General features: G+C 44.0%; 1 protein-coding gene across 1 annotated transcript in view; it reads left to right on the top strand.

The window, feature by feature from the left end:
* Window positions 1-26,612, top strand: part of mpp7a (MAGUK p55 scaffold protein 7a) — a 183,171-nt gene that overhangs the window by 32,034 nt on the left and 124,525 nt on the right. Inside the window, exons 2-3 of the mRNA XM_049564751.1 lie at window positions 8,277-8,445; window positions 25,293-25,411. Of these exons, the coding sequence (XP_049420708.1) occupies window positions 8,409-8,445; window positions 25,293-25,411 (156 nt within the window). The 5' untranslated portion in view covers window positions 8,277-8,408. The remainder of the gene's footprint in view (window positions 1-8,276; window positions 8,446-25,292; window positions 25,412-26,612) is intronic.

Here is a 26,612-nt window from a genome sequence, read left to right as displayed (position 1 = left end):
TGTGTTGGTGTGATGGAAAGCTGCTGCATAATGGTTTTATTTCTCAGTGATATATAATAATGTTTTTGTGTCTGTGTACAGCCCGAAATAAAAAAACACCAAAAACAAAACAAGCTGCTGTGTGTGTGTGTGTGTGTGTGTGTGTGTGTATGTGGCAGCCTGCCGCCAGCCCGCGGGGCCCCTCATTGGTTTTAGTAATAATGGGACCCTTGCTGGCAGTGGATGAGATTACTGGTGCCCATCTTTACTGGCACCCCGAGGCACATCGGAGGTCACAACGGGGACAGAGACAAACACACATACAGCTGCACACACAAATACCCACACACAAGCAACCATGGAGACTTGCACAGTCTGCTCACTTCTATAATAGTGTTTGTTCTGCACAGTGTGTGGACTGGGGATATTTAGTGAGCTGGTTGCTCCATCTAGTGGTTGTTTGTTGTCACTACATTTGTTAAGGATGTAGGTACAGTGAGCAACATATCTGGTTTGTATGTTGTGCCATTGCACAAATAAATTAAGTCTCATTACTAGACTTCCTGACATATATTGTCATTTCTGCAAAGACATTGTCACACCTGAGGGATAGGCAGTTCATGGTATGATCAAAAATAGTTTCAAGACCCAGTGTAGTGAAAATCATGTCTAGTCAGATAGACGCAACACTTCTGGAGCCTTTTATGTTTTTATTTCATGTTTTGATCTATATCCTGGGAAAGAAAGATACTGTTTCTTCCAGGGTCACATTGGTTAACACTTCTGTTTACAATTGTAGTGTGAGATTAAAAAAAAAGGGTGGAGCACCATGAGCGCCTCAGGCAGGAAAAGAAACTTGAGTTTCAGGTCTGTTCAGGTGAGTTGATGCACCTGGTGGGCAGGTGTCTTCCTGTATGGGAGGATTTAGTTTGCGTACACTGTAATAGTGTAGTGGCGGTGCCTGCTGCTGCGTGTGAAGTTTCTGTTGCAGGAAGAACAGTGTCCTGGTAAGTCCCCTGCGTAGCTCGTGTTCCCCTTTCATGACTTGTTTTAGTCGAATATCTGCGTCTTTGTTAGATCAGCGTTATCTCTTAAATCTAAAGAATGTCTTTAGTATTGTGCTGAAGTCTTTCTGTGGACACAGGAGTATTTAAGGACAAAGTGACTTTGGCTGTTGATTTGTTTGTTTGATATTTTGGTAGTTTCCTATATTTCTTCTGATGCGTTTGGGAGATAGCACAGTTTTAAAGCCTTAGTTTGACACATCCACCAGACATTCATTGTTCTGCAATAAATATCTGCTACACTAGAGACTTACAGTCTGTCACCTTTGATTTTCATCGAGCACCCTGACTCATATCCTTCCATATCAGTGAGCCCTAAGCTCCTGAAACATCTTTCCATCTCTCTTGTAAATTAGATACGTCTCTCTTAAACGCGTTTTTTTAAGCACCATGAAACCCTCCAGCCAGTGACTTCATGCCTCTGGAAAGACAGGTTGACCCAAACACAGATTTATATCTGTGTGTGTGTGTGTGTGTGTGTGTGTGTGTGTGTGTGTGTACGTGCTAACAACACATGTACATACACATAAGCAGATGTATTTTATGTGGAAAGACTGGACGCTTATGAGCAACACGTGGCAGAGGGCTGATTCTGAGCTGTCAAAAATAATCCCACCTGAGACCAAGAGAAGAGAGCTCACTTTTCCCGTTTCTCCGTCAGCCCTCTCACATTGGATGAAGCCGTTTCTGTTGATATGCACTTTTCTTCGTCACGGGTTAATGGCGTTCACTGATATTCCACATTTGCTCCCCTAATCTGTTTCCATATGCTTTTCAGTTGCACGAATATACTTCTTCCTATTGCTCATCGCTGTTACTGCTCCTCCACTGCAGTCAGTCATTCCAGGAACATCAGCCGTGCCAGGTACCACTGAGTCTTAATTTAAGCAGCCCCAATCCCTCGTAAAGCTAACGGCTATTAACGAGAAGTCGTATGGCACACGCCTGAAAAACACAGCCCTGTCCCGCCAGCGTCACGCGCCTCACGCTTAATAGGAATCGACGTGGTGACATTTTGGCAGTGCTTAGCCGAGGCAGGAGAAAGACATTATTCAACAATGTGTTTTTCCACAGAAGAAACAGAAAAGGCAAAGGGCTGCCTGTGCGGCGCTGGCATCAGGAGGATTTTCGATTTTCTTTTCTTTTTTTCTTGGTATTTCAGTTTCAAAATGTCATGTGGATGAACGTTCCCCTCCACCACGGTTTAATACACTGCAATTATGCACAGCCCATTGAAATGTAGTTCCACCGTGTGCCTGTGTGTAAATGAATGTTCGCCTTTACCACAGTTGGATACACTGCAATTATACTCTTATGATCGTGTCATGTATGGTTGTGTGCATGTGGCTGTAACTCTATCTACTTCTGTCTGTCTGACTTTGCACTTTGTGGTTCCTACAAGCCAATATGATGTAGAGTAGCTGAAATACAAATTGATTTTACATCCAATCTGTCTTCACAGCTACCCCATACCAATACCCCAACACTGTAGCTCACCAACGGGGCTTGACTTAGAAGAACATAGTTTTCCATAAAAGGAACAACTGTGCTGTTTCTTTTAAATCCACATGGTAGTGCATGATTTTTTTACGTCTCTTCAGTCACGTCAGACTCTTCCTTTATCTCTCTGAACAGCATCACAGGGCAAATATTTGGAGGCCTGTTTCGTGAGCTGGAAGATTGTGTGCTTGCTGCTGCTGCTGACCTTTATGCGGGCACACAAGAACATGCAATACAAGATAGCATACCCTTCAACATGCAGCTGTTAAATACACAGCAAACATTTAATAACTTAGCTTAGTTTGTAGCCTTGGATGTATGGTGTAGGATAATAAAGAGTGGGCTCAAATGAAAGAGCAGGTCCCATAGAGTGGATTTAGTTAATAATTGGAGGTAAGGGCTGGCTAGCTGGATTGTTTTTTTGGATCCAGTTGCAAGAAGTTCTTGGCCCCAACCACAATGTGTCCATTGTATTAGATTATATCAAGTATAAAAAGGTGGCATTGAATACCTTGTCAGATTTGTAATCATCCTTGTATGTTCTTTGACTAGCAAATCCCTTATTTAAATCACAGTCTTGCTGTATTATTTAGGCACAGTTCTTGTATAGATGCTCACGTTTAGATACATTTTTACACCTAAACTTTATTTGTTGTAATAAAACTCCCAACAAAACTTGACTTCTGACAGAGGGCGAAATAGCTTCACACGACAGCTCAAGATTCGAGAGATCCATGAAGACAAAAACAGCAGCACACTGGGCAATAAAACCTGATCTCCCTCATTTTCCTAAAGACTTCGATAAGTGCAGAACCAAAGCCTCACAATGTTGCAACAGACAGTACAGAATTGGTAACCTGAGGAGGTGTCCCGCGGGCTGCCAAATAGATCTTCTATCGTCTCACCAAGGACCCGTGTAGATAAACTCATCAGACTGGAGCGGATCAGCAGACGTCGAAGCTGGTGGCTCGCTTTGGAGCAAACGGGTCCTTTGAGCCGTAACCAGAGCAGGTGTGACAGGGGTGGCTTTGGGGTGGGTGTCCGTCATGCGTTGAGGAGGATCAGTGTCGTTCATGGTGGCCCAGTAAAAACCCCGGCCAGTAGCTGACCTTCCTGTCACTTGATGTGGGACAATCCAGGACACAAAACCCAACACCTGAGTAGCACCCTGGGGATGTATTAGTGGTGCTGAATGGCAGAGTTGACCTCTGCTGCGTCCTGTCGTAGCACCTCTCTGTCCAGGTCCAGTCGTAGGCCGAACCATTCCACTCAGTGAACCCTGTTACCTGTCAGAGCCTGACCTGTTTTTCCGAGGATCTCTTTTGGCAGTTTGCTTTGAACGGCGATCTTTCCACCGTCCAGTCAACCCTTAGAAAGAAGAGAAGAAGCAAAGACCTCAAAACTGTTAACAGGCCCTCAAAAATGACAGGTCTTCCATTTTTTTTCATTGTCAGTCAGACGGCTCCACCCATGATATCCCCCCTCCAGCTGGACGGCTACGCTTGTTTTTGAATGGAGAGGAAGAATAACAGTCTTCTATACTTCCCTGTTTTCATCCATCCACCTATCCATCCATCACCCCAGGCTGTTTTCTCTTTAAATACTGATTCGACCTCAGGTTTCACACTCAGAACAAGGCTAAGCAGACACAGACAGAGTCTTCTGACATCCATACATACAGGTCTTTGTAGGGAAGAGGTGCCTTAGGTTGTGTCTCGGCTGGGTTTTCAGGGTCGACCCTCCCTGCAATAGTGAAAGTTCCCACTAGATGGTGGCAGAACCATTTCAAGACATCTTCTGCTCAATGGTAGAGGGAGGAACATCTCACTGCAATTAAGCGTGTCCCATCTCTTGTCCACATGGCAAAGTGTCCCCTTTCTCCCCTCATGACCATCTGATATTGTGTGATCTGAACAGACATGGTTAGAGCATTCTGACAGCGGGGGAATGTTTCTTTAAGTCTGTCTGTAATGATCCATTTGGGCCTTTTAAAAAGTCCCAGGTGTTCCCGACTGTGCGACATGCTTCCTGGCCCTCAGAAAGCTCCTCAAATGGAAAGATGGATCCTTCCTCAGATTAGGGAATATGTGGTCCTTCCCCTTTGGTTGCAACAAAAGGCAAAGACTGATATTACAGCGCGGCATACCTAAAGAGTATTCATGTCCCTTGTCTTCCCGTATGTCTGTCATTCCAATCACAAAGTCTTATGACAAAACCGTGCCGCGGCCCTCTCTGTGAAACACTGAACTGATTTAGCATGGGTCAGCTCTTTTGGCACGAGCGCAGCAGCTGTTAGGTTCGGTCCCCTGTTCAAACCGGCCTGCTGGAGAGATTTTGTGGTCACTGCTCAAGGCGCCGTTGCCCTTCTCTGCCGGTCCTCTTAACCTATTTTATTGAAGAATACAAAGAGCTGAACAGCAATGAACCCCGATTTTGCCAGGTTTTTCACCCGTTCTTTATGCTCATGCAAAGCTCATGCAAACGACTGACAAATCTGGCGTACAGTTTGGCGCTGGCGTGACATCGTAGCAGGGTTTTGAATCCCAGACCTCCTCACGGTGGAAAATCGATCCTTTCTTAAGTGCTGTTTGATGAATGCACCATATTTTGTACATCTCAATCCAGAAGAAAAATATCTTTTTCTGATATGCTCTTAATGACTTGCTTACCTGCTCACTCAGGCATCTTTTGGACTGTATTGTTCTAGATGCTTTTTCCACAAGGCTCCACCTGGGGTCTGCTGGGCCCTGAGGTGAGTTCACATCACAGTATGTCAGACAGGCGTGGTAGCGTTTTGCTACGTGGGCTGTCATCTTGGCAGGTCTGAGCCTCAACCTCTGCGTGTGTTTGTACACACATGTGGGGCAAAACGCCAGGAAATAAGTCACTCCTGTGCAGCTTTCACTGTGGGGGCTGAGTGAGAGATTCTTGACAGAAAACACATTTGTAATGAATTTCCGGTCCACTTTTCGGCCCACTGAGATGGGCGTGAAGTCACAGCGTTTGAAACTTCAAGTGTGTGGCCGACACCACCTAACCACTGATGGGGGTCCCAATGAGCTGGAAGGGTGCAGGTGTCCTGGCTGTCCCTGTCTCCAGCCAAGTGGTTCTGAGTCAGCCATAACACATTGTGACTCAGTATCCGCCCAGAGTTTTTACAACACTTATCAACATGGGAGATGCAGAATGTAGTTTATCTCAGTGCTGGTGTTTGTTTTGACCATTTTCTTGCAGTAAAGTGAGAAACTAACAGGACCCCAAGGCTCTACAGTTTGGCCAACTGAGTTTGACTGAGCTGCAGCACATGGGAGCTGACATATAATGGATCATTGAACTGCATGCTGTAAAGAACCAAAGGCTCAAACCTAATTGTTTTCCACTCTCCCTTTTTCCAGATAAAGAATTTGTGCTAGTGGCAGCTACACTCAGAAACCTGTCGAGGTTTCTAGAGGTCTTATGAAAGAGACTGTGATAAATAAAGTATAAACTGAGAAAAGTTGGGGACGTTTTAAAGGCTGTGACTGAGGCAAGGCCAGAGAAAGGTTGATGGCCTGGCACATAAGGCGTCCACTGAGACAGCTCAACTACTCGTACACAGATTTCAGCCTCTTTCTACTCTGTAGTGACAACATATACTCAGGATGAAGCTCTGACGAGTTCTTAACTCCAGTATTTTGCAAGCTACACTACAGCAGTCATGATGTTGTGGTTGGGTTGTATGTAACCTGTTCTTAAGTCGAAGTACAATCTTCTTAAGCAAACTGCAAGTCCAGATGTCCAGATGACAGGTCTTGCAGGTGTCTGAAAGGTGACCTTAAATTGACATGTCTTTATTTTCATTCTCAATTAATATGTTGATTCCTTTCTTGGGTAATTGATTAGTTGTGTGAATCGTTAACAGTGAGAAAATGGTGAAAAATGTCAGATTGTGTTCCTCAAATGTCTTGTTTTGTCCACAGCCCAAAGATATTCATGAAGGAGCAAAGAAACAAGAAAATATTCACTTTTTTCTTTAAAAGAATTACTCAAACTAAATACTCAATCATCAAGTTAGTTGGGAATTAATTTAATAGTTGATAACTAATAGATTAATTGATTGATTTTGTCATTGATGCTGTATCATTACTATTATATTGCACATAGCTAAGACCCGTTCAAGGTGTTCTGAGCAGGTCCAACTGGTGGGAGGCCCTGGGGCAGACCCAGAACACGCTGAAGGGATTAGGCTATATATCTTGTCTGGCCTGGGATTGCCTCGAGATCCCCCAGGAGGAGCTGGAAAGCGTTGCTGGGGAGAGGGACGCCTGGAATACTTTGCTCAGCCTGCTGCCCCCGCGACCCGGCTTTGGATAAGCGGTTTAAAATAGATGGATGGACGGACATAGCTACGATTGAGTCTTTTCAGTGCCCAGTGACTTAAATATTAAAACCATGTGGCTGTGCAGGTTCTGCCTGATTATTTGTCCTTTTCTAAAGATGTATCAAACTTGAGACCTGAATGAAAGTTTAAGGTAAAGTCGGGTCTATATGGAATCAAGTCTAAAGCAATCAACATCTCCGTCCAGTCAAGTTTAAATTCAGTTTCAGTAATGTATTTCTTCCGACACCAAGTCTTGAATTGGCTGCAAAATCCAGAGCATATCAGTTGTCTGAACATGGTTTTTTAAAATGGAAGTGGCTGGGTCAGTAGCTAGCAGCTAACGGTGCTAACTCCTGCAAAGTGGTGGTAACAAGCTAGCCAGTAGGATACACACATACACACAAGCACTAACAAGCACTAACATCCACACATAGCTGGACCGGCTTACCATAACAAACCACAAAGAAGCTCTGATTACAACACACAGAGAGGTAGTGTGGCTTCACTCTCTGCCCAGGACGCCATTACTCCACCATATCTTCACAGAGCAAATAGTGGTTAGCTGCTTTATTAATGCTCTGAATGTCCCAAACAGAACCTTTAAGTGTACAGCTATGCTCTGCACTCAGACCTGTCAGGCTTTCCTATCCAAACGAATTCATATTATCCATTTTCCTCCTGTTGTGGTCAAGGAGTTTATTGTATGCTACTATGTGTCTCGGCACATGTTCATCCGCTGCAGGGGGAGATTTCAATGAGCCACAGGCTTATAATTTGTGTTCTACATCCCCTCTCTTCCTGTTCCTGCTCTATCTGGCTTTCCAGTTGAGCGCCATTATTTACGAAGCGATGCTTTTCCACGCCTGTTTGATTTTTCACAGGTCTGTTGCATTCGCTTGCTTACTTTCCCCTCAGCGGATAAAGTTTCCCTTGTTTCCGCTGGACGCCGAATAAAGTGTGGGATAGCTGTGTGTGTGTGCGTTACTGTGTCTGTGTGTGTGTGTGTGTGATGCATTTGTGTCTCTGAGCGTATATATGGGCGCCAGCTGAGGTGATGTTGGCTCATGTACAAAGCAGGATGTTCAGCAGCTTAGAAAAAAAGTGTTGGGTTGTAAACACCTAGAGTCAACTGTGAACGTACTGTCAACACACACACACATGCGCACACACACACTCAGCGAGTCACTCACTGTCAATCGCTGGCTCACCTACACACAAATGCATATATTTGCTAGTATGGTAGATATCCATATCCATGACTACAGGCAGCTACAAGATCCCATAACACAGGACACAGTAGCTGACTGACACACACGTGCATGCGGCCAGTCTGCCATTTGACAAGTAGGCTCTAAAATCTTGTTCTCTTGCAGGGCTCCATGGCATAAAGCCTGTCCTCACATTCAGCCGGTCCCTTGGGAGAGCTGCCGAGGAGCTCACTACTCTGACGCCCCGCTGCCATTTTCCACAGCCTGAGGGGAACCAGGAAGCAGCCGGCAGGAGCCATGCCTGCCCTGGCCACCGGAGCCGGCCACGAGCCAGGTACAGACCCTTCGGCCAGGAACACAATCTGAAACACAAGAATTCCTGCACAAAACCAGTAAAATGCACTCGTAAAGAGTATTTGTCTGCTTTGATTCAGGTTTTTACGTCTGCCATCAGTGCACAAACAGAAGAAAATGTTCATTTATCTTTATTGTAGAGTCAGCCACCACTTAAATTTAATTTCAAATTAGAAATGATTGACTCTGAAATTGTCTAAGGCTGCTTTTTCTAGACTGCAGTGGACCTTTTAAAACTGTGGTTGGAAACTAAACCAATGTCCATTTTCACTTCATTTTGTTCCCTGCCAAATGAAAAACACACCACTGCAATATTCACACCACAACAGAGAGCAAAAATAATGTCCAAATATGTATACTCCGTTTCTCTGCTCTGTTCTGAGGAGAGTGTGTGAGTGTTTGTGTGGATGAGTGTGTGTGATGTCAGAATGAAATACGCGTCAAGCTTGTCAACGCCGAGGCAGCTGCCAGAAATCACCACCTCTCCCCTCAGGAGCACTATCCCCCTCTCAGTCTGGCTTAATGGCCGGCTACATCATCACACACACACGCAGGGGGACCCTACAAGCTCAGGATAGCAAATGGACAAAAGGAGGACAGACATTATGTCCTGCCCTGATGGATAAAGAGTGTGTGCGTCTCTGCGTCCAGACTTTTAACAGAGTTACCGTAGCCCCCGTCGTCCTGGAAATTTGTGCAGACAAAGTAGAAAGCCAGAACGTCAATTGCGATTAGAGTCATTTTGGGCAATTACCGGCGAGGGCTCAGGTTTCCAAATAAAACACGTAAAGACTCCTCCGGCCCATCTCCTCTGCTTCCCCCTTGATGGTCCTGTGAAGTTGTGTGTGCAGGTGAAACATGATGAACATTATAGATGAACGTTAGATCACTGATCTCCAGGCCTGGTGAAGTCACAGATATTTGCGGCTGGCCTGGCATCAGGACTCCCCGGCATTGTACCAACATTTACACAGCGTACTGGCAGTGTTGCTCTTGATATCATAATAATACTGTTGAATTAAGAGATAAAGCTCCATTAGGATGATGGAAAATCTGCCGTATTTATGGTGTGCTGCAAGAGACAAACCTTTCAGCTACATCTGGTGCTGGTCAGATAAGTTAGAGCTCGAGACTTGGCGGTGTCAGAGAGAAAATAGATGAAGGAATGATTGCTGACGAGTTTACCTCGATTGATACTCTGTTATTTGGTTATTCTGATTCTCTGTCCCATTATTGAGTTATTCTGTATGATGTAGCCGTCTTATTCTGGTTTTAAAGCCTGCGTTACATCTGATAGTACGACTTTCTAAATTATTTGTAGGCGCACTATCTGAGAAAATGTTTGCATTTTTGCTAAAACGGTACTTCTGCAAACAACACCTGGGCAATCGTGTGCATTTTAACTTTTCTTGTGCATTCTGTTAAGTAATAAATTAAACTTGGATTATACTGCATGGTGTCTATTACAGTTTCTAAGCTGTGGCTCAGAGGCAGAGCAGGTCGTCCACCAATCACAAGATCAGGAGTTCGATCCCTGGCTCCTTCAGTCTGCATTTCAAAGTATCCTTGAGTAAGCTATTCAACCCCAAATCGGCTGTTGAGTGTTCCATCGGTGTATGAGTGTGTTAAAAACTGAGTAGCAGGTGGCACCTTGTATGGTAGCCTCGCTCACCAGTGTGTGAATGTGTGTATGAATGGGTCAATGTGACTTGTGAGTGGTCAGATGACTAGAGAGGCGCTATACAAGTGCAGGTCCATATTTCCTCAGGATCATTTCTGATTTAAGGGCAAAATTTGTGATGTCTAAAGTAGGGATGTTCCTGTCGACTAATTTACCTGTCAACTAAATGAAAATGTTAATTAAGACTAGTCGACTAATCTAAAAAAGGAAAACCCAACAATTTATTGTTAAGTATTTGAAACATTGTCCCCAAAAATATTGTGTGCATTAAGAGCCCTTTGAAGCCTTTAATCACAATCTTCAACAACCATGTCGGATTTTAAATGCTGCTGAAGTACGAGACACTTTGCGCCGTGCGGTATGAATGTGAACATGACGGCAACTCAGTCAAAAGTTAACCACTAAAATAACATCTAAAATGAATAAACTGCCTCTGAAATGTGGGGCACATTGAACCTTGCAGCTTATCTGACAGAAATGACAGCAATTCACTTTAAAGTTAATAAAACATCTAATTTATAATTAAATTCCAGCTGAAATGAGAGGCATGTTGCTCCGTGCAGTATGAATGTAAACCTGCACATTATTAAGTTAACAAATAATATAACGTCTCATTGCTGCTGAATTCATTTTCTAGACCAAAGTGCTGCCAAACCGCGCTGGTTTTGCGAGAGAACATCTCTCCAGTTTCCCACCGTGCTGTTTTAAAACTCCAGTCTACTCAAGCATTACTGCGGGGACTGCTGTCTGATGGCTCTGTAGCACCCACTAGTGGCGGGCAGCTGCATGACAGTTAAGATGCCTTGTACGTGAATAAAACACTAATTGGTTTAACTGACTAATATTTCTGGTGCCGACTAGTGAAGGGGCAGACGTTTCATCATTTAGACGTCTAATTGCGCCCATCCCTAGTCCAAAGCAGTGGTCCCTAAGTGGTGGGTCGTGATCCAAATGTGGGCCGTGGGTCCATTTTGATTGGAGCAGAAATGCCTAAAAACGTCACAACATGCATTGCAGTGTTTTTAGCAGGGCTGCTGTAAAATCAGCCAATTTAGGCCCAACAATCCCCAAAAAAGCCCGCAGCATCCTGAAGGGACTGACCAATATGTACTTGAGAATGTAAAAACATCTGATACATAAATATCGGATGACTTTTTTTAACATAAACACATGACATAAAGAAACTGTGTTGACAAGGCCAAGGAACGCCTCCTCAAACTGCCCACGTTTCACCAGACTCATCTCCAGTCTCCATGCCAAAAGCTTGTAAAAAGGCCAAAACCTATAAGACAGCAAGGTTTATATCCAAGCATGAGCCTGGGGAATGTAGTCTTGGGGGGGCGGGGGGGGCATTAATTGCCCAGAGAGCCTGATATGTATAGGGCAGGAAAAAGTACCAACAGCTTTTGAGAAGTGCCGGTGCACCAAAATAAAATCATGGTACAGGGTAATTCCTGACTTGACCCAAATCTATCTGGGACCATACTTAATAACACTTACCTTTTTTTTCTCTCTGCTATCCTCTGCATACCAAAGAGGTTTTTAAGTAACCAAATATCTGTTGGGAAAACCTTTCACTTTAATAAAATCAATCTCTTGGCACCCTTTAGAGCTAAGCGCCTTTTTTGGGCTGTGGTGCAGCACAAACTGTGAGTTATATCCACACTTATACCACAAATATTGTGTTAATGACTTCAGATAATGGTAACGTCCTAAAAGATGCAATCATCTTTGTAAACTAGAAGCCCAGACATATTATGTAAGAAATGTTTGACTCTTTATTATATTAGAAAAAGAATATCAAACATGGATGTATTGAAATAGCTTCAAGCTTTAGGTGTTTGTTGGTTTATAATACAGCTCTGATATCTATTGTGTTCGTTATGAAAGCAAAATTAAATTACTTTGTAACTGGAGGTAACTGTGCCTACATTCTTTTATTTACAGCAGAGGATTTGAACTAGAATTGGCTGACGTGTCGTCTCAGTGTACCGGACGTCCACATCAGCTGCAGCAGGACCCTCTGCACTGTTCTGGAGATTTGGCTTGCATGTAGCAACACCTCTGCAGGCGAGCATAAATCCACAGAGGCTAACAACACCTCCTCCACATGTGGTGGCTGCCAATAATTACAGAGACATTACAGTGTCTTGCCGGTACCTTCGCTTCTTTTCATTAGCAGCCCTGCCATCTGCAGACCCCTCAACAACACCCTCACCACACACACTCGCAGAAGATGAAGTACTGTGCTCTGGCTTTTAACATAATGGGGAAAATATTATCATTAATTTAACTATTCTTTAGTAGCAGCTCTCCTATTTCATCACCAGATTTGGACACATAAGTGTGTGTGTGTAGATCTTATTAAAATGCTCATTATTGGAGTGTTTGCAGAGCAAACACGTGGGCAGACAAATGGAGGGCACATGTAAGATCATACCATCTTTCTCTCTCTGTCTCAGCCCAAATAAACAACAGGCCTCTGTATGAATTAGATTCTAATAAATGAAACCAAAAAGTGAGAAAATAAAGTTGAAAAACAATAAAATGTTGGAAAACCAGCTTTAAAATATGACCACGGTGAGTGCTGGAGAGAAAGCCCTGGTGATTGGGTTACTGTGGACTCATTTCACCGTGCGACTTTTAGATTTTTCATGAATACTTTGGAAGCAGATTAATGACGAGGCTTTGGTTGATGACGCTGGCCCTGCTCTCGGTGTTTGAAACATTTTGTGCGAGCTTATCCAAGCCCTACTCTCCATCCTTCAACATCCAGAAAAACCTGCCCCACGCTTCAGGATGCTGATATGTGACATTTTCTTGGCTGCTATTCTTGGGATCTAATACACAAACACACATTAATTCACATTCTAACAAGGCGGCCAAGACGAGACAGAAAATTAGCTTTTAATTGTGCAAACACTTCACAGGGCTGATAATGGGAAGCTTGCTCCGCAGAGATGATAAGTCAAAACTGTGCTCAGATTAACCTGAAAACTCTGTAACCCCCTCTTCCAACAAAGCTATGCAGCTGCTCTCCAGGTCCTTTCTCTCCTCCAGACAGCTGCTGTTTAGTCATTTCTCCTCCTGTTCAGCTGTGATGGAGTTTTGTTGTGGGCTCAGTCGGGGACAGATAACTGTTACGCCTCCGCTCAGTTTGGCTCAGCTCATCTCAGTTTATTTCAGCTCCCACTCTGGGATCTTCAGACAGACAAACCCAGCCCACTCCTCTGTCTGCTACACACCATTTATCTCCCTGCTGAGCTCCATTAGCTGCAAGGTTAAGTTTCGAGAAACTTGCCCTTTTTTTTTTTTACTCTGTGTGGGTGTTTGTGTTTTGTTGCATTTATATTATGGTCTACCAGAAAGCTCTACTTACCCCTACAGTATCACAGGATGTCCAATCAAAGTGCCACCTCCGTGCTACAGACTCATAAACAGAGACACAATAACACTGATTTAGAAAATAGGAATGTTGAAATTCAAGTTTATCATTGTCCTGTTGAAATCAAAGATCGTCTGCTGCATGCAGTTCCACATGAGTCTAAACTCTCTCTGTGTGGGGCTTGGAGTCATTTCAGCAATCACTTGCCCCTTCACTTGATGAGGGCTGCACAGTGATGGCAGCTCGATGTCTGCTGGCGAGGAGCAACCGAGAGAGCTCTCTCCGCTCTCCCATCACAGACGCTCCACATCTGGTTTATGCCATTCAGAGGTCAGTGAGCCTCCTGGAGTGAGAGTGGGTGTTTGCTCCGTGTAGCCCCATTTCCTCCCTGCTTCTGCAGTTATGTGATTGCAGTTTTGTGGTCGTTTTGTTCATTTGTGGGGGACAGGTAGAGCGGGTTGATATCGGCGATTTAGAGCCGGAGACATCAGAACGAACAGCTGGACTTAAATCTTTACTAGATAGGAGTGGGCGATACTTTGCTATCTCTAGTTTCACATATTTCACATGAGTCTGTACAGTAAGTGAGATATGTTTACATCGCTTCTGTCTGCATTTGGGCTGTCACTTTCTCACGCTGCATAGTAGATTTGAATTGGCATCTGTATTCTTAAAATTAATCAGAAGGTTACCTTCTATGAATGTGTGATACACCCCCCAGGCAGTGGTTGAAATGGGCCAGTTCACACATTTCTACATTTAACTCCTTGGTGTACCCTGGTTTTATTTTGGTGCACCGGCATTTCTCAAAAGCTGCTGGTACTTTTTCCTGCCCCTTCATATCAGGTTCTCCAGGCGATTAATGCCCCTCCAAAAACTACATTCCCCAGGCTCATCCTTGTAAATAGGCCAAAACCTGTAAGACAGCGAGGTTTATATCCAAGCTTTTGGCATGGAGACTGAGGATGAGTCTGGTGAAACGTGGGCAGTTTGAGGAGGTGTTCCTTGGCCTTGTCAAGACAGTTTCTTTATGTCATGTGTTTATGCTAAAAAAAAGTCATCCGATATTTATGTATCAGATTTTTTTACATTCTCAAGTACATATGCAGGCTTTTTGGGGGATTGTTGGGCCTAAATTGGCTGATTTTACAACAGCCTTGCTAAAAACACTGAGGTGCATGTTGTGACGGTTTTAGATATTTTTGCAAGGAAATTATGGGAGCAAGGGAAAATTGTAAAAATAGTCATTGTAAAAATAGTAAATGTATAATAATATATATATGTATATATATGTATAATGTATAATTCATAAAAAAAATCAAAGGCAGCTTGTTTCAGTGTTGTGAGTTAGTGATTTATACTACACTAACGTTATCACTAATCATACATATTTAATCTAACGCATGTTGACTGTGTCAACACAGCCTCTGTCATGATGATTTGTCTTGTCTGTTGTCCGTGTGTTTTGTGTTGTGCCATTCTTCAGTGTATTTTGCGATAGAAAATAGTTTGTTAATCGATGACGTGTATGCTCCACCACAGTATTGCACACGGTGTGAAACAATTTACCTGTGCTTTTGTGCAGAACATCTAGAAATGGCTGATCATTGCCAGCCTCAAAAATTCTCAGTTGGGCTATTTTATTTTTGCATTTTTGGGGATTAGTTGGGCTATAGTTTTTAATTATTATAATTTTCTGAGAAAGCCTACATCTATTTTAATCAACTAAACTCTCAACATGAAGTTTAGAAAATTAAATTACATATAGAAGTTGTTACTTCTTCTTGATTCAGGGAACAAGGCATAGCTTAGTTAATTGGTCTTATGTTAAAATCAGTTGGTTTTGACTGACTGCTCTGCCCAGTACTGCTGCTGTGTCAACTGCTTGCTTACAAGCCCCCCATGTGCCATTACAGTCAATGCATGATGCCCCTTAAACCATACACTGGAGACCCGCCCAAAACCTTGCACACACTCTCAAACAGGCACTTCTAAAGACCCCGATGCCCTTTTATTAACCTTATTAAAGTTAACTGTGTTATTCCAAGCCGTACCTGCGTGTTCTATCAAGGTTTACAGCCCCCGCACAGCATTTAAAGATAAGGGTGGTTCAGCCGTGCACAGCTGCGGAGGAGGTGGGCGACACTCGCATGAAAGACTACACATGGAAATCTTGCGATGGGACAACGCTTTTACCAGATACGCTAATAACTTACTGGCTGCATGTGTGCATGTTTGTGCGGGAGCGATAGATGAGTGATTCCAGCCATCGTATTCGATCCAATCCTGAACACCCCCTGTTGGAAAAGGTGATGGCTCTATAATGACATTGAGTAATGAGATGCAGATATTCCTATGGTGAGGCACTTTGTGACTTCCCTGCATTACGGCTTCCACATACACACACTCCTGTGTAGGACAAAAGCATACATGGAAACACAAATCTCTGAATGATACGAGCAATATGATAAGAATATGGTCGTATTTTTTTTCCTCTGTCAAGGGTAACAATAAATTTTTCCATCCTGATGTCAAGAATCCAGAGCATCTGGCCTTGGCCGGGTTCAACTCGTGGGAGACTTAAGGGAGGGTTGGGGGAGGACTCTGCCTATGTCAGGGGGGTGGCGTTCCTCTGGGAGCTTCCAGCCATTTGTCGTGGTCCTTGGCCAGCAGCCGGCTCTGTGCCGCAGTGATACAGTACCGAAACACAAGGATTTGTTGCCACTGGAAGAGCTCCCTGTTTCCAGTTACATCAGGACTAAAATTTCCACATCATTTTAGCAAAAAAAAAAAAAAAAAAAAAAGGCGAGAAAAAAAACACAGTCAAAGGAAGCAGATGTAAAAGAAAGAAATCAAGAGAGTGCCACTGAAAGTGAGGAATGATGACTTTTATTTGTTTGAATACGAAGAATTCCTTCTCTTTTTGTTGAGGTGGGATGACATCCTCCGCTGTTCTCATCCAAAGCACACAGGCTACTAAATCGGTCATTGGCGAGCAGGACATGCTCACTTGCATGAGGAGGAACCTGAAAACAGCTTTACAGACCATGTGCTCTGTTTGACAACCAGGCAATAAGATGTTGAGTAATCGCTTGCAACTTTAAGAGTGAGATGGCGAAAGATTTAGAGTGTAAATTTAACGCACAAATTTTCATAAGTGCTTCTATTAACCTATGATCATAATGAAGCCTTTCAGGTGGTATTGGCGCCGCTGATATCCCTGGAAGACTTGCTAGAAATAAGTAGCTGGCCACGGCTTTGGACAGAACATGAGGGCCCGTGCCAGAGAGTCTGCTGCTGTTCCATCGCCATAATAAGCGGAGGTGGCAGGTCACTTGGACATGACTAGCTTATTGTGGCTTCTGTGTTTTGTCTGCCATGTTAGAGTGAATCTAAGCTTAGCCGGCTCGAGCTTGGCCAAACAGCGGCTTTTCATCTCCATCTAGGGGAACGAGAAGTTCTGGATGACGACTGCCAAGCTCAGCCTTCCCGCAGACTTTTGGACCATCCATCCCCGCATCCAACCAACACTAGACTGCCACTCTGCTATATCCTCCATCCTCCACATCTCATATATCTGTCTTTATCCATGACACCGTCTCTGTCGACATCTTTTTGTCTGCCCAGATATTCTGAACCTTTTGTCTTTCCTTCATGTTTAATTTCTCTCCTGTCTATCTGTCCTTACATTATATATCATTTGTGAAGTTTAACTACTCAAACCTGGAAAAGATACCGAGTTCCCTATGAGTTGCTTTACTCCGGCCACGTTGCAGGTGCTTCCACTTAAGCCTCACTTGTCTGCAGTGTGATTGTTAAAACTGTTGTCGCTGAAAACACAGCTTGGTCTTCAGGTTGCTGACGGATCCTGTAGACTATATGCATTCAATTATGTTGATTAGACTTGTACTTTTGTCCTGAGCTCTGTTTTCAACGTGCTGACAGCCCTTTGAAGTGTAAAGGTGTGACGGAGCATGGAGCAGAGGACGGAGCGAGACACTTGCTACGTGATATTCGATGGCATGTTGAGAATAAGGTGAAATAAAGTAAATCCTTTTTGAAAAGCTTGGCCCGTCCTGGCTCTGAAATGCAACTGATAAGGTCCTGCAACCTGGATTCTTTTTGCTCCCCCCTGAATGGAGCATGATCTCAGCAAGGGCCGCGGATTCTTTATAGGCCCTGAAATGACACACATCCAGAGTTCAGCCTGCGGTAGTGAAGCAGTCGATATATGATCAGAGTGACGGTTGATTGCACCTGGACCGGCCCACTGTACTTGCTGAAGTCATTTTTCCATGCCGTGGAGCCCTAACTAACATCTTGCAAAAGCCACTCGCTCTTTTCCCCCTCCTCCCAAACGATGGAGTTATTCAGAGACCGTGACACTGAAATATCATTGAAGATGGTATTGGTGGGCTCAATCCCCTGACCTTTTTTTAATGTGGAGAAGTGGTTTGGTCTTTGGAAATGGTAATGGGAGGTTTGCGGGCTTGAATGGAGCGTGGATTCCTGCTGTTATGTTCATGAGCCAGCCTTATGTATTACCACTCTCCACGCTCTTCCACGGTCTACCACTGTTGTATCCCAAGTAGAACGCTGCTGGACTCATTCAAAGTTATGTTCAAAGATCACAGCGTCTGCTCAGCTAATACATCTTGTAATACTATATAATTTTATGTCTGGTAGGTAATGCCACAGCAGTCAAAGGTCACTTAATCCAGACAACCAATGCTCTGATATTCCATGCTCCTGTCTGCTACTTTAGAAGAGAGAGGCTGGCTTGCACCACCAATGATTAATTACCAGCTGCAAGCTTGTGACGGCTGATATTGTTTTAACCTCCATGTCATCATGGCAAAATGTCCTGGAGTCAACAGTCACAGCAGGAACTACCAGAAAAGCTATTTTGAGTATGCAGGTGTTTATCTCTGTGTGTCTATGGACAGATTTTTGTCATCATGATAAGACAGCAGCCATGCAAGATACAGTCACGAAACTTTATAGGTGTGTAGCTGACATCAAAATGAAGGTCAGGTTTGAAGATGGGCGTGTTACAAGCCATGGGACAGGAAGTAGGAGGGTAGGAAGTAGGGAAGGAGCCAATGGTCCCTAACTTTACACCCCTGGCTCATGAAACTTTACAGATGTGTAGTTGAGATCAAAGTGACAGCTGAGTTGGGATGTTTGTTGTCTGAGCAGTGGCACGGTGGTGCAGTCACAGCAATGTGGTTTCTGCGAAGGCTGCATGTTCTCCCTGTGTCAGCGTGGGTTTCCTCCAGGTACTCCAGCTTCCTCCCACAGTCCAAAGACATGCAGGTTAACTGGTGACTCTAAATTGTGCGTAGGTGTGAATGTGAGTGTGAATGGTGACCTGTCCAGGGTGTACCCCGCCTCTTACCCAATTACAGCTGGGATAGGCTCTAGCCCATCCACGACCCCCAACAGGATAAGCGGTTACGCTAATGAATGAATGTTGTCTGAGCAAGTTCACCAGAAGTGGGGGGCAAGGAAGTCAGGAAGGGCCCATTTAACGCCCCTGATTGAAATTTGTGTTAAGTGACGGATCACTGTATTACAGCTGGAGTGATCCCATTGAAAGATGGTCTCTAGTTTGATCTAAGATTTATCGATGTCAACCAAAATTAAATAAAGATTAATCAATATAGAGATGCTTGTTTCACCAAATTGAAATAAGTAGGTCCTGTGCTGTCAGGACCTAATTAGTAGGGTATAAAAGAAATGGGGTTTGGGGGAATGTGTTAATGTTTGAGGAAACTTTCAGCTGCTCTGTATTCCTTAACAAAAGTGTTGGTGTTTGCTAGCTAACTAAAGGTCAGTTAGGTAGCCTAACATTCCTCATTATGGCTCGGAGAGAAGATCTAATTTCCCCTCCTGTAAGAAAAAGTTGTTACCTTAAATAATGGAGCAATGTGGCCAAGTAATAGAAGAAATAGAATATAAAAAACAGACAGTAGCAGCCCAGTAATCAGTAACAGCATGAAATCTTAGGGCCACTGTGAGTTGGAACATTGGTGGTACAGCTGCATTTCTTTCACTGCCATGTTTGACAGTTGGTCCAATCTTCCTGTCAGCTCCATAACAGTTTCCGTGCTCAACTAATATCCTGAGAGAAACTCAGCAGCATCATAAAATCAGTTGAATCTGTCCCTTAACAGTCTTTAAGAAACTTTATTTTTTTGCGCAATCCATCTCATAAAGGTGCCTTTATAAAAGCTAAACCAGTATATACTGTATCACATTTGCAAACTAGAGTTTAAAGTTTTGGTGCAACAGGATTTGATTTAATCTAGGTTTGGAGTGAAAGCTACACTGATGTTTAAAGAGAGGTTTAGATTTATTCTTTAGTAGTTTTCAGCTAGTTTTTAAGTCTAAAGTTTCTATTATTTACTGTTATCAGGTTTAAAAATTAATCCTTAATGGTGCAACCCAGCCAGAAAGTTTTTAAGGGAGTTAGCTGCTGGTAGTCCTCAGGAGAGAAGAGGAGCCGTATGGGGGCAGTGGGCTGATGACATATCAGTCGTGTGTTGGCTGTGAACAAGTGGCCCTAAACACTTCTCCTTTTGTTTGGCACCTGACTCAGGTTAAATCCATCTTCACGCCCACTGTCTGTCTAGAGTTCCTCCCTTCGGACGCAAATGTGTTTACATTAGTGCAGGAATCGTCATCATCGTTGTAACTGTTATTTCTTGCTGTTGCAGAAAGCCATCACTCTCCGCTCTTTTCATGGTGTTCCTTTTGTCCTCAGTGTCATCATTCTTCTTCTGTCTGCACACATGCTTTAATCAGATGTTATTTATGTCAGCGTGTGTCTCAGACGTTGTGTTTCTCAGCCCGTTCTTGCTTCAATTTGTTTTCGTCTTTGCTCTCTGTCCCCGTCTGCCTTTGCTATGCCTGAGGCAGCCCTTTATTCCTCTCTCAGATGTAGAACAAGGAGGTAAATCAAACCTTGAGTGGATTAGGCTACGCAGTCTGCAGCTGCTTCTCTTGTTGCCACCCCTGTCTGCCACCATGTTTCTTTACAGATGGCCCTCTTGCACGTTCGCAAGGCTGCGTTTGAAATACTGACCTGCTTAGAAAGCTCCCACGTGTTGTCACAATTCTCTTCCCCCGGCAGTCTGGCGAGCCTCACCGAACATTGTGCCTCTCTATGTGTTCCTGAAAGATATATGAGGGAGGTCAATAACTCATTCGGCACCTGGGAGAAAGTGCAGGGGGGTGGGGGGAGGAAATTGAGTTGAAACCCAGCATTCATTTCCTGTATTTGAACAAGTTCATTTTCACCAGGCGGACAAAATTTGTCTTTCTGTATGTAGTGTAGTTACAAGATGGAAGTGGGGTCCCCCTGTATCCACGCTGCAAAGTCCAAAATGTTAACTTATGGACAGACTGATAAATTTGTCTCCCAGCAGCTCATGTATCCTTGTGTGGCGTGTAAGTAAGCACTACCCAAGTTACAATGTCATGGCGAAGGTCATATTTTACAACCATGCAAACTGTTGTTAGATTAATCCCTGTAATTTTCTCCTATTGCACTGCTCCAGAAACCCCCCCTGAGGTTGTTGACCTATGCGACTAGCAATTTGACACATATCATGTTTAATGCATTTCATTGTCTGGGATTTTTTTGTGTGTTTTACATAAAAGGCCTCTGTGAAAAACACTGTTATTTTCCTTAACCGCTGTGGAGGTGTGGGCGTGAGAGGGGAAGTGCTGTTTGGCAGTTAAAGTGGTCACTTCCTCCGTACGGGAAGCTTCGGAGGCCCCGGACTCTCTGATTTCTCTGAAGACCGTGTCGGCCGTCCTGCGCAACATCACGCTGGTCTTCAGGACCTCTGGGCTGGCCAGTCCAGCACTAGCCACAACAGAACCTAGTGGTCCACTACGAGACACTGCCAGGTCTGCTACACAGCCGCCGCACGAGAGGGTCCAGAATAGTCTGGCCAAAACAAATCAAATGAAGCCAGACCAGCCCTGCGAGAAACAAGCTGGTCCACCCTTTAGTGGTGAAGGGTTGGCGCAATCTCGTTCCCTTTCTTCTTCTTCTCTTCCCCCTCTCTCATTTTGTCTCTGACTGTCTGCTCTGGACACGGTTTCTGATGTTACAGACCCATACGTGTGTCCATACATCTGGGCCTGGATTTAGTTCTCGTTCTCTCTCTCTCTCTCTCTCTCTCCACTTTTTATAGTGTCCACACACAGAGATTTTACCACCACTGTGGTTGTTCTTTGGCTCCTTTCCTTTCTCTCTCTTTTCTGCCTCCATTTCTCCTCCTCGCTTGTCCACCCATACATTCTTATATTTAATTTCAGCTTTGCAGAGTCCTTGTTTAGCTCTTGGCTCCTCTGCAGCTCTTTTCTGTTGTTGTTTGAAACTGGTTTCCCTCTGGTTCACAGGGTTCAGCCTGACATAATGACCCCAGCTTGTCTTTTATCTCTTTTTCCCATTATGTTATTATTCCTGATCCGCTAATGGAGCTGATGTGTTTCCCATAATGTACATGTCACACAGCCTGTTTAGGTTCTCCCAGCATGGATGGAGAGGAATTGTTGTCAGAGGGAATTAAGAATCAAATACTTGAGATTGTAGACAGGAGGGGGGGACATCACACCTGGGGAGAATAACGCTTAGGGACTCTCACTCTCTCCTTCCCTCCCTTGCTCCCTTCATCACTTCCTACCGGTATCTCAGCTCTGCCAATAGTAATGACATTACCATATCTCTTCCCCCCCACTCTCATCGCCCTTCCTACACCCCTCACCTCATCCCATGTCTCTTTAAATCTTTTTTTTTAACAGATTATGTGAGATGTTCTGTTGGGAGTTCCAACTTGTAAATGATCGAGCGAGCCAGCTGCCTCCAGGCAGGCTTGTGTTAGCTAAAAAGCTAGAGAGCCTCTGGTGATGAGGACCGCAGAACCAGGCATCAGATGATTACATACCAGGGACAATATCATACACTTAGCTTGAGTAAAACTGTGGGGGTCTCTGTAATGACCAGTTCACATGTGTTGTGTGTAAAGCCTCTCTCTTGTTCTGCGGCTTTTCCCTCTCCTTTGTTCTACTTCTGTCTTTGCCACAGAGCTCTTGTAGCAGTGAGGTATGAGGCGCTAACACTGCACAGAATCCGTGTTGCGAGCTGAAGAACAGGGCAGGATATCGTCTTGATGTATCCTGTGCGTCTGCTCAAAGATCTCTGAAAACCCCAAATCACCTCCAAATGGAAAGCAGAGGGTCGAGAGTGGCAGACGACACTCCATCTATCTGACTGCCCAGCAGCAGCAGCAGCATGACATGAGCTAAGTTAGTCAGCCGTGGCTCTCCCGCCAAGTGGTCTGAGCTGCCAGCACACACTTGCTCTAACCCAGTCAGAGAACCCGCCAGTTCAGTCAGCCAGTCATTCATCCAGCCAACGACGTCAACCATTGTTTTCAATCAATCATTTTCAGCTACGAATTACTCCAGTTGCGTCTGTGGTGCCTTTTTTTTCCTCTGCCTCCTTCCTCTCTTTTGCTCTGTCCTCTGATGAAAGACACTCTCAGTGAGGTAGCCAAGCCGCTCCAGTTTGTTTTGACGTTTCGATGGCTCCGCCGTGAATGTGTTTAGAGTTTTCTTCACATGATCAGTAGTAGTTCAAAGGGTTTCAAGCACCGTGTGGTTGTGTTTGAGGGGTTTGATTCTGGGGGGCCTTTTTCTGCTGCATTTATAAAGGGGTCTTTGATGCATATAACCCAGCTTGACTGCGCTCTGTATGGGCCTGACCTTTAATGTATCCCCAGGTTTAGTGGATCATAGCCACCCTGAAGACCAGAACAGAGCAACAAACAAGTATCTGCTACTACTCTGCGTCAGTTGTGCTCCAGGGCTCTGTTATGTTTGGAAGGGACCCCGCTCACTTACTGGTTTTGAGCTCCCTCCCTCTGAGTGCTTTACCTCCCTTCTGCTTAATCTTGAAACCATCAGCTCCCCAGTCCGCTTCTCTCTAAACTGATGTTTGAAATATTCATTTCATTTATAGGCCGGGTTAGCAAACCCCAAATGGCCTTACAGATTTCAGCATGTGTCGTTCTGAAGGGGTTCAGATTCAGCTGTGACTTATGCACCATTTTTCTCACTGTCACCAGCAAACTTTGCTCCTGCCATGGTGATGACTTGTATATGGGCCACACAGGCCTGGATAAATGCAAATGTCCACTGTCCTTGTGAGCTCATGACGTCAGCTGGTGTACAGCCAAGCCTGTTAACTTCACTTACCTCAGGTTCAGTTCTCTTAAAGGTCCAGTGAGTAGGATTCAGGGGGTATATTGGCAGAAATGGAATTTAACATAATAAGTATGTTTAATTTCATGGAAAACCTGAGAACAAAATTTACATAGGGAGCGGGTCCTTATCCATAGAGTCTGCAATAGCCCTGTTTCCACTGAGCAGTGTGGTATGGTTCAGGTACGCATTTTTTCCATTTCCACTGTGAAAAGTTGTGGATGGTACCAATGGAACCGTTCCATACCGTCCCCATGTTCGGTCCCCCCTCTGTTGTGTTACCTAGCACACAGATCTGGTAGTAAAAGATGGAGCTGTGAATACCACCCACATTTAAGAGTACTGCGATCAGACAAAAAGTCGAACACACCTGCAGTTATCGGAGAAAAAATGGTGAGCGCACATTAGCAGGTGCAGGGCAAGCGACCTGTCTCCAACGGGCCAAGGAGCCTTTAAGAAATGCTGATTTGTAAAGTGAAACTGCTTTATTCAGTGGTTTTACTGGTTTTAATTACCTGGTTTGTTTGTTTCTGAGAGGAAAAGATCTCTGCGCATGGTTTAGCTTCCAGCAAAAATCTGAACAATGATCACTAAAGGAATTAAAACCCAGAGTTCACCTGGTTGCTACAATCTCAAATTCTCACCACTAGATGCCACTAAATCCTGTTCCTGTCAGTGCAAAAGGTTATTTCCAAACACTTCAATTCCTGTCTTTAAGTATAAAAAACACTGACATAAGCAGCCACATAGAATTCATCCTGAGTGCTGCTTCCAAAACTTCTGTTTAGCAAACACACGTGCACTTTACTCCAGAAATTGATTGTTTGCAGGCAAGAAGGATGTGTGGATGGAAAGCCTCCCGAGGCATGTGTGCCATCTGTTTAGTTTTTAAAAAGCAGCTTAATATTGAATTTTTCAACAGATCAAAAAGTGGAATTTTCTTGTTGTCTGAAATGAATTTTCTGGAGTTGTTTCTGATTGGGGACAGCAGTGTTCCTCAAACAACAGGAAAGGCTGGGACAATGGCAGGAAGTAGAGGCTGGAGGAAAATGCTTTATTGCCTCTATGTTTCCTTTCCTTCCAGTGACAAGCAGCAGAGCTGCGTTAGGGTGGTTTTTCTGTAGTTTGTGGCACTTTGAGGTGTGTTTATTTTCTTGTTGTGTGTATTTGGACGGGTGCATCAGAGGACAAGACAAAGAAGCGTAGCGTCCATAAATGAAAATGACTGTGTGTGTTAGCCTGTATAAGCCCTCATGTTGGCATTCATGTGTATGTTTATTAATCTTGTCTTGTCCGTCTCCAGAGTGTGTGTTTGTATTCCTGCACATGTACAGCACTTATGTTCTCTTTTATGTATTATTAAACTACAGATGTACGCACATCTGTTTCTATGCATGTGTTTTTGGTGTGTGACTGTGCATGCATGTACTCCTACCTCCCACTGCCATGCCGACCCTCTGTTTCCTCTTCCCCCCATCCTCAGGTCTGTACGAGCTGCTGGCGGCTCTGCCCTCCCAGCTGCAGCCCCATGTCAGCCGCCCCGAGGACAACACCTTCCTCCAGGACATGTTCGGGGAGAAAAGCCTCCAATCGCTCGTCAAGGTAAAACAAACAAACAAAAAAAGCACCTCTTTCTTTTAGAGTCATGTGTTGAAGTTTTGCTCAGTGGTTCAGTTAAGATGTTTTCTGAGGTTTTGATGTTCATGTTGGTTTTGCCATAGCAATTCATATCCATCATGGTTGAAGCACTTCAGTTCTTTATAAATGTTTACTATCAGACTGGTGATTTACGTACGTTTAGATATGTGGATATCATTTGTTTTACTTTTTAAGATCTCAATACAGAATATCAGGGGTGTCTCCGACTATCAGTTTACATAGTTTAATATGATTTGTCAAATCTTGCCTGTTGACTGACTGTCAAATCGTGTTTCATTTTTTGCTCATTAATCTATATTCTCATTTGTGGCGTTAGTCTCAAACCAGCTGATACACCCAACTAAGCACTTTGTCTTCCTAATTTAGCTTAAGAACTTATCTTAAAATGGGATGTATTCCATTCAGTGCTGTTTGTTGTGTGTCTAGGATTCATTTTGTAGGTGTGTGTTTGTAGGTGCGGCAGCAGCGCTGTCCACAGCACTGAAAGGAAGTGGACAGCGGACAGAACACATCACTTAGTTCACTTCCTGCTCGCTTTCAGTGGTTTTAAGCATAACTTTTGATTTGCTCTTAAATAGAGAGAGAAAGAAAGAGAGTGATGAAAGCTGAAAGCCACAAACAGCTGTTTGTACGCGCCTCACCCTGCTGATTTTGGCAGAGAACTGTTCAAGCTTGAATTCTCGCCTCGCTGTTGTATGTCTCTGCGAACCCGTCAAGTTGCAGTTACAGTTTACATCCACCTCTGTGAAAATGTGGATGCTTTACACATATTTTTAACCCCACAGCACAGACGATTTATACGATCAGCACAGTTTTAAGTTTGGAACCCAAGATTAGTGTCACCAATTTAGTATCAGACCAAATGTCTCCCTTTCTGTTTCTGAGTTAGAACGTTGGGTAATGGCCAGACAAGTGTTTTTTGCAGAATATTATGATGTTACAGTGAAGTTGACCTTTGACCTTTTGGATATAAACTGTTATCACTTGATCATTTTATCCTATTAGACATTTGTGTGAAATTTTGTCATAATTGGCATATCAATTCTAGAGTTATGGCCAAAGACATGTTTTGTGAGGTCACAGTGACCTTGACCTATGACATGAGACCACCAAATTCTAATCAGTTCATTCTTGAGTCCAAGTG

This window comes from Epinephelus fuscoguttatus, linkage group LG21 (genome assembly GCF_011397635.1).
Source record: "Epinephelus fuscoguttatus linkage group LG21, E.fuscoguttatus.final_Chr_v1".
Lineage (NCBI taxonomy): Eukaryota > Metazoa > Chordata > Actinopteri > Perciformes > Serranidae > Epinephelus > Epinephelus fuscoguttatus.
Note: the sequence above shows the minus strand (reverse complement) of the source record. Positions and strands in the feature narration are given on the sequence as shown.